Below are 14,001 nucleotides of genomic sequence, written 5' to 3'. Positions count from 1 at the left end.
TAGATAATGGGTTTTCAACTGGTGGTCCGTGGACCACTGGTGGTCCGTGAAGGTATTGCATGTGGTTTCTGCATTTAGTAATGTAGGAAGTGAAGATTTGTAATTTATATAATTTTATTGACCACTAGTTGAGTACAGTAAATGATCTGGTAACGTATGATGACGCGCCAAAGTTGTCAGTTAATGGGAAGTCGGACATCAAGAACTACCGGATTTCCTGGTAAAGTCACCAGTATTAGGAAATGTGCCCATAATCAATCGCGTGTCTGCTCGCTCATACAGTTGTACCCATGAACGCCCATATCCCCCTCCCAACACAACAGATTGATTCTCAGTCAGGGTGGTCCCTGGTTGATAATCAGTTGAAAACCCCTGATCTAAATTGTATAGGTTTCACCATTGTTTTCACCGTTGCAATTAAGCCCGAGTGTGAGTGCTCATTCTCCAACAAACTCATGGGTAATGGGTATACAAGACAGATTGACCACGATATCAATGAAAAAATTATGAGTAGATGGAGCTGAATTCGGCTACCTTTTCACAGCTAACACCAGACATATCTCACAACTTCAGACGACTTACAGTCTGTGGTAGTCTGGACAACAAAGGTTGGTGTGTAGCCAATAAAGTAAAAAATGTGAGTACTTTTTCCACCACTGGGGATAAGTGCCCACTACGCTCCAGGAGTTTCAACCAGGGTTGCATTACACTCCCTTGTGTTGAAAAGCAGCAGCTGGCGACTCCATTTGTATCGGAGGAGGTCATTCAGTCAGTTGTCTATACAGTCCCCAGGCCAACAGTGGGGCACCTGACAGTGACAGAGACCATGATACACATTGGGGAATTTATTACTAAAATAATTGGGTAGACAATTGGGAAAACATAAAACAAAATGAAAGTGAAAAATGTAGGTGTAACGAACACATTTATTTAGAAATCTGTTTTTTTAAATGCACAGATAAATAATAAAACATCATGGCAAAAATAGGGAGAATATTTTCTCTCCCTTGTGGGTGGAGCTCAAGTACAGAGTTTTTGAACTAGCCAGACATCTTAGAAGAGACATCACAGAACCCCCAAAAAAAAACTATGAAAAAGTGAAGTTTCATTATAAAGGCCCTTTATTGTTGGGGACAATTTTAATTTGAACTCACCCAATTTATGAAAAAGGCCTGGATGAACTTGATAACCTCCAGGGTGACGAGGAGACTGATTGGAATGAGGTTGTTGAAAAGGATGATGAACGTGAGGAAGTTGAGGCCAAAGTTAGCCGCACCACCATCTGTCAGAGAAAACAAGTGTTTGGACAAAGGGAGCAATAGAGAGGAAGCTCATGAGTAGTGGTTCCACCAAGATTCGTTGGGAAAATGAAAATGCCCAAAGCTACTCCCAGCTAATGGCCAACGTTATCCCAGCGCTCAAGGATGCGTTTGTGCCAACTTTGTGCATTAGCTGGAGTTTAAACCATCTCTTCCACCCAACCTCGTCCCCTCACCACTCAACTGATTAGCAGACTAATTTGATGTCCCAAAGCCAACAGGGACTGAGACATCAGTAGATGTGTCAATAGTGTCATTATAGCAGCAGCCTTGGCATCCAGCATGATCCAGGCAATGGTTTCCACAAAGCACTATGCAAATGATGCTTTTCCCTCCCTCCCTCCCACCCAAATCGATGGTGATTCACATGTAACCCCCACTGACACCAAACACGAAATCATGAGCGATGTGATTTACCTTTCCTCAGCGTGTAGGAGGTTGCAAGAGTTACCTTCCTCAACCCAAGGCTTCATCTTACCATTGAGGGTTGAGAGGGACAGCCCTTCAGCAAGACATGAATGATCGCAAAAATAAAAACACCAAAATGGCACAAAAGGGTGGGGGGGTGGGGGTGAAGGGGGGGAGGTGGGAAGCTACTGCTACTGGTACAACAGCACATGAAAGGTTTGTAAGAGGTTGAGGGGAAGACAAACATGTTGGATGCTCTCAAGACAAAGGAGGGGGATTCAGTCCATAGCACATTTCCAACCAACAACATGTGGAAAAGAGTGGGCGGATTGCGATACCATTGATGGCATCAATTATACAGTAACTCCTGTAGTTTGCTCACTTCCGTATAAGCAGCCAGCTTGCGACTTGCACAAATTAGATTTGTTTTTAGTTTTGCTAGCAGAAGACAGTCGTTGGAGGATTTAAATTGAGAGCCTTTAAGGAAATGTTAAAAGCCAATCACACCACTGCACACTACATGCACAGGTCATAATTTCACTCCATGTGTTAGCCAAAATGGTTCCTTGTTATAGTGTACTTAAATTAAGCTGGCAAGCTGACCAAGAAAACACTAGGTTAGAGCAAAAGGACGGTTTTCAAATTTGTTCTACCATTTCAGAATATAAAGGAAGACTACCTCAAATCTAAAAGCAGCGGCAAAGAGACCAGTTACAACCTCCAGCAAACTTTTCAGGCGCAACAAGAAATCCTCAGTGCACCTATGAATTTAACAGGACAGCATTTTAAGAAGGTAAATATCAGCTGAAGCTAAATGACGCAGAGGGAGAAAAAACAACAACACAGCTACCTACTATTTAGCAGACATGGATTTAACAGAGAGGTATGGTCAGCGGGTGGCATGAATCCATAACAAGTCAAATCCTCCATGTTCATTTACCTGGAAAGCTTCATTCCATTTTCACACGCTCAGAGTTAAATGAACACTGAGGATTTTAATGTGAAATGGCCGCTGAATACATTATGTTGTACTTGATCTGCATAAAGGAAATATGTTAAGACATGTAGGCATTGGAGAATGCCAGCCAGCTGTACAGCTGGTGTCAGCGCTCTATGCCGAGTCAAAGTCAAATGAATTATTTATGAACCATGCATAATGACAGCCCTTGGTGACATATGGGCCATGGTGTTTCATGTGCGGTGGGCTAACTGCTCACCGGTGTTGACTGTTATATGGGCCATGGTGTTTCATGTGCGGTGGGCTAACTGCTCACCGGTGTTGACTGTTATATGGGCCATGGTGTTTCATGTGCGGTGGGCTAACTGCTCACCGGTGTTGACTGTTCTGATGCTGCTGTCTGCACGCAAGGCGTCCAATGTGTGTGCTTGGATAAACTGTGTGCAATTACAGTCACAATTGTGCGTGCATCTGTGTGTGCGCAACTGCGCATGGTAGAGCTATTGACAACTAGTGTGTGTGTGTGCGCACGGTAGAGCTATTAACAACTAGTGTGTGTGCGCGCATGGTAGAGCTATTGACAACTTGTGTGTGTGTGTGTGTGTGTGTGCGCGCATGGTAGAGCTATTGACAACTAGTGTGTGTGCGCGCATGGTAGAGCTATTGACAACTAGTGTGTGTGTGTGTGTGTGTGTGCGCATGGTAGAGCTATTGACAACTTGCCACCTCTCTCTTTTGTCACAGGTTGGATAATGTGCACTGGACTTAGTCTCCACCGCTCCTCAAGGAAAGACAATCAGTCCCAAGATGGACACCTGCTTTATGACTCACATTCCCCTCGTTAGTACAGTGCAGGGTCTTGATACAGTAGCTGTGGGTTTTAGTGTTACAGAAGGCAGCACTGAAACCAACCTGAATTCCAATCTGAGCCAATACAACATCTTCTAAAGAGGAACAGTGTGAGTCGTAAAACAGACTTAAAACTGACCAGGGCACAACCTCTCCTTCACAGGCCTGCCAGGATACAGAGGAATGGCAGAGGTGATACGATAACCGCTTTGCAAACCTGGTTTCAGAGCTTCACCACAACAGACACGCTGGTCAAGGACGTCGAATTTGCAATGCCACACCAGCAGCTGTACAGATCTTATTGCCTACTTTCCTTCCTACATTCATGTAAAATACAATTTTCATATTGTAACGTGCGTTAGAAATGAGTTAGCTTTTCTGCATCTCTCTAAGCCATCTCTTCCGTACAGGCTCGGTCTTCTCTTTAAAAATCATCACAACAAAATGAGACAGTGGAGACATTTAGAAAATGTCAGTGGTTGCTTGTCCCTTGGGCTGTGCTGTGTGTTTCATTCAAGCAATAAACAAATCTAAACCCTCCCGATATAAGAAATCTTCCTGAGAACACCCTCATCTCCCAGGCTCAGAGCAGACAATAAGTGTTCTAATTCATTTCCAATGAAAGAATGAGGAAAAGGAAAAAAATTGGAAGGGAGGGGTGGGGTGGGGTGGAGAGGTCTGAGGCTTGGATTTGCAAAGCGTTTAACATGCCACAAAACATGGGAGGAGAGGAGAGACACTGTTTGGATCAGGCACCAAAAAACAAAAGTCAATGAAAATATAAGAGAGCTGGAGGGGAAACACCTATGGTTGGGTCCCTGGTTTGTGCTCGTCCATGGCACGGGCCCCTACAAAGTAGGGCAACCGTATAGGGAGGGAGGGGACTTCATTTGCTTAGCAAAGGCAGAGCTTCAGTTAGGGGTTAGTAAGGGAGGGTCATTCACGGATGGCCAAGGCTTTAAAATGGTTGTTACCTGGAGCTGTTAAAAAACGACAACAAAGAAAAACAAAACAAAAATCAAACAGAACGTTAGAAAGGAACTAAAAAGGTACAGCAGCGCAGTGATATTCAACCATTTCTTTTTTTTCACTCAATCACATCACATGTCTATGCATGTCACAGATTTCTGTTTTACGATTACAGGGAATTCAGTTATTCCCGCACATTGCCACATATTTCATTCACTTGTGTTGCAATACATGTACTTTAACCAAGGCAACATAAAGAAAAAACAGCAACACACCGACACTAACATAAAGGTAACTCAAAATGACAAAGAATTAAGCAGACACAGACAAGTGAGACCAAATATGTGGAATTAAAAGGTGTAGCGTTTGTGGCATCAGGGCTCTTACAGTTGAGGTCCATGTACCAGGCTGCGTTGCCATACTGGTACTTCCAGATGGTTTGGCCAATGGAGCAAACCAGAGAGATAGCCAGCAGGCAGCCAAATAGTACCAAGATCTGGAAGTTGGTGATGCGTTCCACGTTGGACAGCTTCAGAGGAGGCCGGGTGGAATTCTGGATAATGAATGACAAAACCAGATGTTACGACTCATTGTTCCTTCTTTTTTATTATCATTATTATAATTTTTAACCCATTTTGACCTGAGATCAGATTCTAAAAATGTCTTCTACATCCTGACAGTATTTTTCAATAGCTAAAGCATAACATAATGCTAACACCAAAAGGGGTTCCCGCCCAAAATGGGTTAAATTTTATCAATACATTGTAAAAACATGTAAATACTCGGCAGACATTGTTCACCTGCATGAGTTTGGTGTCATGCCCGGTGTAGACCACAACACCATGGACCCACTGGGTGTTCCTCAGCTGGGCTCCTCTCAGTAGGATCTGATCCGGTCCAAGTGACGCAGTACTGCAGTGACACACACATATCTCTCAATATCTACCATCTGAAAGTGATACTAGTGATAGTGTGCACAAGACATATTACACTGATCTGTCAAGCAGTGTGAGAGATTAGCTCCAGACAGGCAGGCAGACTCTTACAGACAGCTACACCTGCGAACACCTGTAGGATCTCTCAACAGTTAAAATCTAGATGTACAGTATGCTCTGGCGCCAGTGCTTAATGTGGTTTATTCTCTCCAACTCCAATCATAAGGCCATAATATCATAAAACTAAGCTGCCTCTCCTATTTAAATAATGCACTTCGCAGGCTAGAATAGATGCCAAAACCTTCTAACAAATTACATAATTAAATAATACATAAGCAGTACTGTAGGTACTTTTGTTTTGTTTGGTAGGGAGACTAAATAATCCCTAAAATGATGTAATGTTGGGACAATGTAATTAGGCTAATGCATAATTTCAACTTTGTTTCATATCAGTGTTGTGTGCCGAAAATAGCCGATCTACAAGCTCGCAAAGTGTCGCACCTCGCAGCACACAACTAAGTATAAATCAGGCAGCAGCTGTGTCTGTGTAGGAAGGAATGGGTGCCAGACATGTAGCACTCTGTCAAAACCCACCTGTGTCCATCCAGTCGGATGTTCCCTACGAACTCGTACAGATGGCGGTTGGGGCTCTCACACTCCATGCGTCCAGAGAGACGCATTAGGCTGTCAATGTCCTTGATCTCTGCAGTGATCTGGAGGCCCTGCCGTCAAACAGAGCGGATGCACGCTGTACAGGTCAGCCACTGCAGCTTTTAACACTGTCCCTCGGAATAGGCAATCACTCTTCTGACACTCACACTCTTCTCACAATCTTCGAAGGCATTCCTCCATTTCTGACTAAAATTAACCCAACCTACATTGAAAAGGTGCTGCAAGTAATACATTTTGGTTCAAACAAAAAGTTTTTTTTCTTAAAGTTTAAAGCTATACTCTGATAGTAATCATTGTCATAGATTTTTGTTCAGTAACAGGGGTCTCCCAATCTTTAGTACCGGTATAATAGAAAATACATTTTCAGGTGGGTCACCATTTTCCTCCAATCAGTAGAGAGAACCCATTTAATGATTGATTGATTGATTGATAATAGTACACAGTGCTGTAGTCCAGGTATTTTCAGATGGTATACCATTTCTGGTGTCAAAGACTAAAAAACCACCAAAGTGGAAAAAGCAGCACTAAAAAATAAAAGATGCAAGATTGTCGAGGACCAGTTGCAAATTGCAGACAGGTACTCTCTTATGGCAGTTTAGTTTTGAAAGAGGGCAAGGAGTCACACTTTGTGATGGCTGTTGGTAGGGCGAATGTAACCCCATGTTTGTGCCAAATCTGGGTTGAACGAGATCAGTGGAGCTCCCTCTTGTGTTGTGCCTGTGTGTCTCTCACGTTATTGAAGTAGTTTGACAGGCACATGTAGCCTAGTAAACCGCCCAGGCCTCGGGATTCAATTTCGTTTCCATTCAGCAGACCGTCTGCTGAATGAAAATGAAATTGAATCTCGCGACCGAGTGGTTTACCAGGCTACGGTACATGGGCATTGGGTACTGATCCTTTTTAGTACCTTGAAGACGAGGCCCATCGCAAGTTGCGATGGTTTACCAGGCTACGGTACATGGGCATTGGGTACTGATCCTTTTTAGTACCTTGAAGACGAGGCCCATCGCAAGTTGCTGTATTCGGTCGGTAGTTCTCTAAAATACAATCCAGGTAGACAATTTCATCTTTCCTTGAGATAACATTGTCACCCACATTGAACGGACTCAAAAAGAATGGATTCAGTTCTGCCCAGGTGTAATGACAGTTGAGTTTGTTCAGCGAGCCATGTTCAGATTTTGCCAAGTTCAGAGCCAAGGGCTTTTTCAACTTGCAAATTGTCCTTGTCCTGAGACCAGGAGTGCAGAGTCATCCGCAAACAAGAACAAATTTCTGGCATGAACTGATGCCATGTCGTTAACATAAATTAAGAACAGTAAAGGCCCACATATGCATCCTTGAGGAACGTGGCATCTCACTGGGAGGGGGAGGACAGGGTTCCGTTCACCTCCACCACCTGTTTTCTCCCCCCCAGCTAGATAGGATTTCATCCTGTTCACGGATGCACTGTAAAAAACGATTGCCTTCAACTTATCAATCAGTATAGTGATTTACAGTGTCAAATTCCTTTTGGAGGTCCAGCATGACCACGCCAGTAGTATTTGCCTGAGTCCACCTCACATTTGATGAGTCGGTAAAAATAGAGTAGCTTCCATTTTTTCCAATATTCTAATTCCATTTTGGATTTTATCCTGATTGGATGAAATTGGTATCAAAATTGATCGATCTGGAGAGACTGTTACTGAACAAACAGCCTGCCCTATAACAATGATTGCTGTGGGAATATAGAGCTATTTATCACTAACTGCAAATATCACTTACACCCCCTTTATGAACGTATCGGAAATTATGGAACACCTTGCATCAATTTACATCATATTCATTCATAATGGCTTATTCAACATCACCACAGCAGCTTACCTACAGCTAGTTACAGGACATTGCCAGTAGATGTAAGAAAAGTTAAAGGGGCATTCCACTCATTTTCAACATTTTACTATGTCATTAATATACCTTAGAGCTGTTGTGTGGAAATAATAAAAAGTCCCCCCATTCTGTGTTTCCTAGAACTAGAGGTCTGAAAAAATCATTAACATGGTGAAACACATCTTGATGATGTCATCAAGATGTGTTTCACCATGTTAATGATTTTTTTCATACTTACAGTTCTAGGAAACATAGAATGGGGGGACTTTTTTACACAGCTCTAAGGTACAGCTCTAAGGTATATTAATGACATAGTAAAATGTTGAAAATGGGTGTTTTTCCCCTTTAAGAGGCTTGGTCACCTGTCTGATTTTGAGGTTGGTTTCTCCATCCAGGTTTGATGTTTCGATGTAGCACATCCCCTGGGGTTCACTGGTGACGAGAGAAAGGAGATAGAGGCTTGGAGTACTGTAGTCTAGAACTTACTCAAGCAAGATATCGAACAAAGTTTCTTTATTATTATTGTTTGAATTACACAGAATATTCAGTTTACTGGAAGTAACAGAGTAACTGATGAGACTGCATTGACCACTTGAACCCTAGTAGGGCATTCACTTCTAGTCATTTTTACTAGTTGCCTAGTTTACTAGTCGGCTAGTTGTTTAACTACCTATTGTGTAAAAAATAAAACAAATAAAAAAATAAACCTTTTTTTTTAAAAATACATATTTGTACATTGAAAAACTGTGTACATATAACTATAATCTACCTGATCTTGAGGCCTACAAAATCGTGGGAAATAAATACATAAATAAAAAAATTATCAACTAGTACCAACAAGGTTGACTAGTGGATTTACTAGTCGACTAATAAACTAGTCGACTAGTTGCTTAATGCCCTAAACCCTAGTAATCCACACCCTTGTATGACAAAACAGGCGAACATTTGTCGAAAATAGCCGATCTACAAGCTCACAGCTTGAGAGCTTGTCAGTCGGCTATTTTCAACAAAGAAATTTGATGTAGAGGGAAAAAAGTCGGGGACCAAATATAGACCCCTGGGGGACTCCGGTCAACAAAGTATATAAGTGGTTAAGCATCAAATGCATTCTCAATCACCCACTGAGGAGGAAGGTGCCGTTTGGTGGGGGATGTATGGCAGAAAGGAGGAAGGTGCTGTTTGGTGGGGGTGTATGGCAGAAAAACACCGTCAAACAAGAGCCGCGCAAAACAAAGATGCAGCACAACTAAATGACAGACTAGTTGTGTTGGATGAGCGCTAACCTCTCAAAAACAGATTCCGAGCTGCGCTACTGAATCTGTCAGTAGGGGCATTCAGAACATGTATACATTGTTGTTAGCGGGAATGAAAACATAGGCGCCCCACTGGTGATAGGTTCCCAGATTGGATGAACGCTACCAATTACAGTTATGTTTTGAATCCCACCAAAGTGTAAATCACCCTGAAGGGGCAAGTGTGCACACGAAAGTATTTAACTCCAAAAGTGAACACAAGTGAAACCAAATTCCGTTTGTACACACTAAATTAAAGAAAAACTTCATCAATTTCTTCCTAACTCCTATTGTTCTGCGAGGAGATTCAGATCAATAACATGGTGTGGCAAAAGAATACCCAATGTGTTCTGTGTATTTCCCTGCATCAACATCTTGTGCAGAAATACTCAGAAGACGTATTTTTGCAACACTACTATTATTGATCTCCATTCCTGATATAAGAACAAGGAATTAAGGTTGAAAATTTGTTTAAGTTATACGTTTTCCTTTAACACTCACACTTTTACAGTATGGCGTAGACTGAGGGAACAGACAAGGTTCTAAGCATCTTTGTTTGCTGCTGCCCTTGGTCCTGCGGTCTTTCAGAGCGCTACAGGACACCACTAAGGGAGGGAGGGAGGGAGGTGGAAAGAGAGAGATAGAAAGACAAAGAGGTGGATAGAGGAGAGAAGGAGGAAGCGGGGTGCGGGGGCTGCAGGCTTGCCGAGCACAATGATTAGAGCAGACAAATGTGCTTGTGACAGACACCGGGCATGGGGAGAGACACCGGGCAAAGGCGGGCATGGGGACAGAGAGTTGCAGGTGAGCCGGGTCGCTGGTTAGCTGCTCTTTTAATAAGAGCGATTTAAGCATGCTGTGCTGGTCCAAATACAGAGAAGGGGGGGGGGGGGGGGGGGGGAATCAAACAGGGCCCCGAGCACTAGAGCCCATTAACCAAAATCAAAGAGCCTTTTCAATATATTGGTAGCAGCCCAATGAGAGCTCATTTGGTTCATGGACAGGAGCTGTGCTCTGTTGTGAAAGCTGGGAATTAAACATTCTAGAAACGGTGTAGAATTATAACACTGTCCCCATATAAATAATGGCATTGTGCTTCAACTTTCAGTTAGACCATTCACATGGCAGATCCATAGTATCTACGGCTTCACAGTTGAATTGGCTACAACTCGCTAGATGCATTTGGCTGCAAGCAGGTTGTCACATGAAAAAGGAACCTTCTACATGCAGGGAACAGTAACAGCCATGCAAAGGCAAGAACGATGAAAATGCACTCCCACCCAAACTGAAAAGGATCCCTGGCTAATAAGACAAATATGCCTTAAAACATTCTACTTGCCATCTATAACTAAAATTCAAAAATAAAAACACCTGAAATATTATATTTCTTTGATTAAAAAGAGAATCTTTCACTCAATAGGATGCTCCCGTCGCAAGTTGATGATGTCATATGTCCAGCCCTATGGAATGTATGGAATGCACGTGCTAATAAAAAATATTTTAAATATTGTTTTGATGCTTGTATTAACCATAGGAAGTATTACGTTGTTTTATCAGCATATGCATTCCATATGGAGCAACAGGAGCAGTTCCTATTGAGTGAAAGATTGTCTATTTATGAAAGAAATAAAATATTTAAGGTGTATTTTTTTAGTATAATGTTTTAAGCCAAGGCATATTTGTCTAATTAGCCAGGGATCCTTTTAAGAGTCTGCCTCAAAAATATGAACATGCCATCTTAAATATACTCTATTCACTCTACGCCGTATGTAATTCCTTCGATTGAGCGTTAAAATCTATTATAAAATATAAGACGATGTGAAAGTAACTGTGCCAGAGTGGTCAACGGCACCACAATAGAGAGGAAAAGACAAGGGAGAGAGGAATCTGGCATTGTGTTGACCCCAGCCAGGCAGCTCAATATCTGGAGTTGGCAGACGTAATGAGAGGCCCCATCCTCCCTCCAAGAGTGGAAAATTAAATATTTATCACTGGTGTCAGCAGAAAGAGAAAGGGTCCTGGCCTTGTCTGAGCTAAACGTCTAGTCCTACTCAGTGTAAAAGTATACAGAGGACAAATAGTAGACAACAAGACCGTCTGGGCAAAATATCATTAGCGAATGTGATAGACAAACAACACACTTCCTTTGCTCTACAGTTAAGTCATAGTGCCCTTTAAGGACAAGGCAAGTTAACCCCTTAATTGTTCCTGTGTGGAGCTCAAATTAGGCAGCTGCCAGGACAGGTGTGAATGTATTCAAGTATGTGAGTAAAGGTTTATAAAGTATAATATAAAGCCTACGTTTTACAATTTAGGCATTTACCAGACGCTCTTAATCCAGAGTGATTTACAATAAGCAATGACAACACAAGGTAATGCATATAAATAGTATTCTAGGATCATAAGTAAACCTACGTATTAGTGCACTACACACATATCCAATCTATACCACACATATTCATAATTTCTCTGCAGTGTGATTGGTTTTCTGACCTGGAAGATAGAATGGCGAGGTCAGCCGGGAGGTGGTCCCCATTGGCCGCTCTGACTACCTCACCAACGCCCAGCTGATGTTACCACCACACACCAGCAGGGGGCGAGGGAGAGAGAGCAGGTCGCATGTAGGGGTGTGTGGGGGAGAGAAAACAAAATAGGGGTGTAGAGGAGAAAGGGGGAAAAAAGAAATAAGGGGGGGCAGACAAACACCAAACAAAAGGAGTTAAGAGAGACAATTGTTTCAATTGTAAGGTAAAATAAGTGAGGAGCACAAGAATGATCAGCCCTGCATAAATTAAGGCAAGGCTGGACGTCTCCTTGTCGTTCTGCTTTTCAAAAGCTCCATTCTGACCGAGTAATCATGAGAAATGCTGACTCCCCAGACGTAGGCAATATGAAACCAAAATTTATGGGACTAGAAAGTAATGCCATAATTAAATTAATTCAGCAGCAATAGATAGATATATTTGTTAATTAATGCGATTGTGGAGTACAATTCAGTAAGATTGTTTCTAGGGGAAAAGATTACGTAAATAAACCCTCTCATGCCAGAGGAAATAATATTTCCTCTGGCATGAGATACATATTATTATGTACACAGAGCAGGAAGAAGTGTTCCAAATGGCTTTTGAAAAGTTGAATGAGAAGAGAGGTTGACGTGAACACGTTTGATAAATCTGAACCCAAAACCTCATTCCAGTCACCTCCACAAAAGGAGTTGACCGTTTTAACAAATAAACAATGGATTCAACTCCATCTTGATGGTTCTGCACAGAGCAACACTTCAAATGATGAGTAAAAGCATCGTGTGTCTCTCCATCGATCCAAACCGTCACGTCTTTAGTGTGAGCTGTGCGTCGCAAGAGGGAGAGGGAGGAGAAATGAGGGGAGAGGATCCCCAGGATCTGGTTGGGGAGGTGCGGGTTGGGACCCTTTATACCGTCTAGGATGACAAAATCACTCCCACTTACTTTAATAATATCGCTCACCACAAGCTGTGAAAAATAGATGTTATTGGTGTACTGCACGTTGTTTGTAGACAGAACATGAGGAGAAACCTGAGACTAGAAATGTGAGATATGAGAAAACATATTGAAGCATTTTTATATATCTATGTACATGAATCAAGGCCATGACCACAGCGAGACACCAGGCAGTATAAATAAAAGCTGCTCCATTCCTTCGTTCGAGACGGTCCAGTTTGAGGGTGGTGAACTGGATAGCCCTACCGACAGGGTGGTGAACTGGATAGCCCTACCGACAGGGTGGTGAACTGGATAGCCCTACCGACAGGGTGGTGAACTGGATAGCCCTACCGACAGGGTGGTGAACTGGATAGCCCTACCGACAGGGTGGTGAACTGGATAGCCCTACCGACAGGGTGGTGAACTGGATAGCCCTACCGACAGCGCTCACCCCTCCAGTTTGAGGGTGGTGAACTGGATAGCCCTACCGACAGCGCTCACCCCTCCAGTTTGAGGGTGGTGAACTGGATAGCCCTACCGACAGCGCTCACCCCTCCAGTTTGAGGGTGGTGAACTGGATAGCCCTACCGACAGCGCTCACCCCTCCAGTTTGAGGGTGGTGAACTGGATAGCCCTACCGACAGCGCTCACCCCTCCAGTTTGAGGGTGGTGAACTGGATAGCCCTACCGACAGCGCTCACCCCTCCAGTTTGAGGGTGGTGAACTGGATAGCCCTACCGACAGCGCTCACCCCTCCAGTTTGAGGGTGGTGAACTGGATAGCCCTACAGACAGCGCTCAACCCTCCAGTTTGAGGGTGGTGAACTGGATAGCCCTACCGACAGCGCTCACCCCTCCAGTTTGAGGGTGGTGAACTGGATAGCCCTACCGACAGCGCTCACCCCTCCAGTTTGAGGGTGGTGAACTGGATAGCCCTACCGACAGCGCTCACCCCTCCAGTTTGAGGGTGGTGAACTGGATAGCCCTACCGACAGCGCTCACCCCTCCAGTTTGAGGGTGGTGAACTGGATAGCCCTACCGACAGCGCTCACCCCTCAAGTTTGAGGGTGGTGAACTGGCTAGCCCTACCGACAGCGCTCACCCCTGCTTTTGACATCAACTTTAAAAAAAGTTAACAAGTAAAAGAGGTAGTCAGTGGAGACCTAGCCCAAATCAGAGAGAGAAAGTAGCTTGTACAATATGTATGAACTCAAGCTGTAAAACATATTCATTATTCAGACCTTGCTACGCCAGAGAAGATTGCTCATCACTG

At 43.3% G+C, this 14,001-nt stretch overlaps 1 protein-coding gene across 2 annotated transcripts in view; it reads right to left on the bottom strand.

The window, feature by feature from the left end:
• The window catches only part of atp8a1 (ATPase phospholipid transporting 8A1), a 158,743-nt gene that overhangs the window by 96,180 nt on the left and 48,562 nt on the right, over nucleotides 1-14,001 (bottom strand). For both annotated transcript variants that reach the window (XM_079509325.1, XM_079509326.1), the window contains exons 7-12: nucleotides 11,762-11,835; nucleotides 8,339-8,408; nucleotides 6,033-6,160; nucleotides 5,304-5,415; nucleotides 4,891-5,056; nucleotides 1,155-1,282 (exon numbers count right to left, since the gene is read on the bottom strand). In XM_079509325.1, coding sequence (XP_079365451.1) covers nucleotides 1,155-1,282; nucleotides 4,891-5,056; nucleotides 5,304-5,415; nucleotides 6,033-6,160; nucleotides 8,339-8,408; nucleotides 11,762-11,835 — 678 coding nt within the window. The remainder of the gene's footprint in view (nucleotides 1-1,154; nucleotides 1,283-4,890; nucleotides 5,057-5,303; nucleotides 5,416-6,032; nucleotides 6,161-8,338; nucleotides 8,409-11,761; nucleotides 11,836-14,001) is intronic.

This window comes from Electrona antarctica, assembly GCF_951216825.1.
Source record: "Electrona antarctica genome assembly, chromosome: 1".
Taxonomy (NCBI): Eukaryota; Metazoa; Chordata; class Actinopteri; order Myctophiformes; family Myctophidae; genus Electrona; species Electrona antarctica.
The sequence above is the reverse complement of the archived record's forward strand: the minus strand, read 5'-3'. Positions and strand labels throughout refer to the sequence as shown.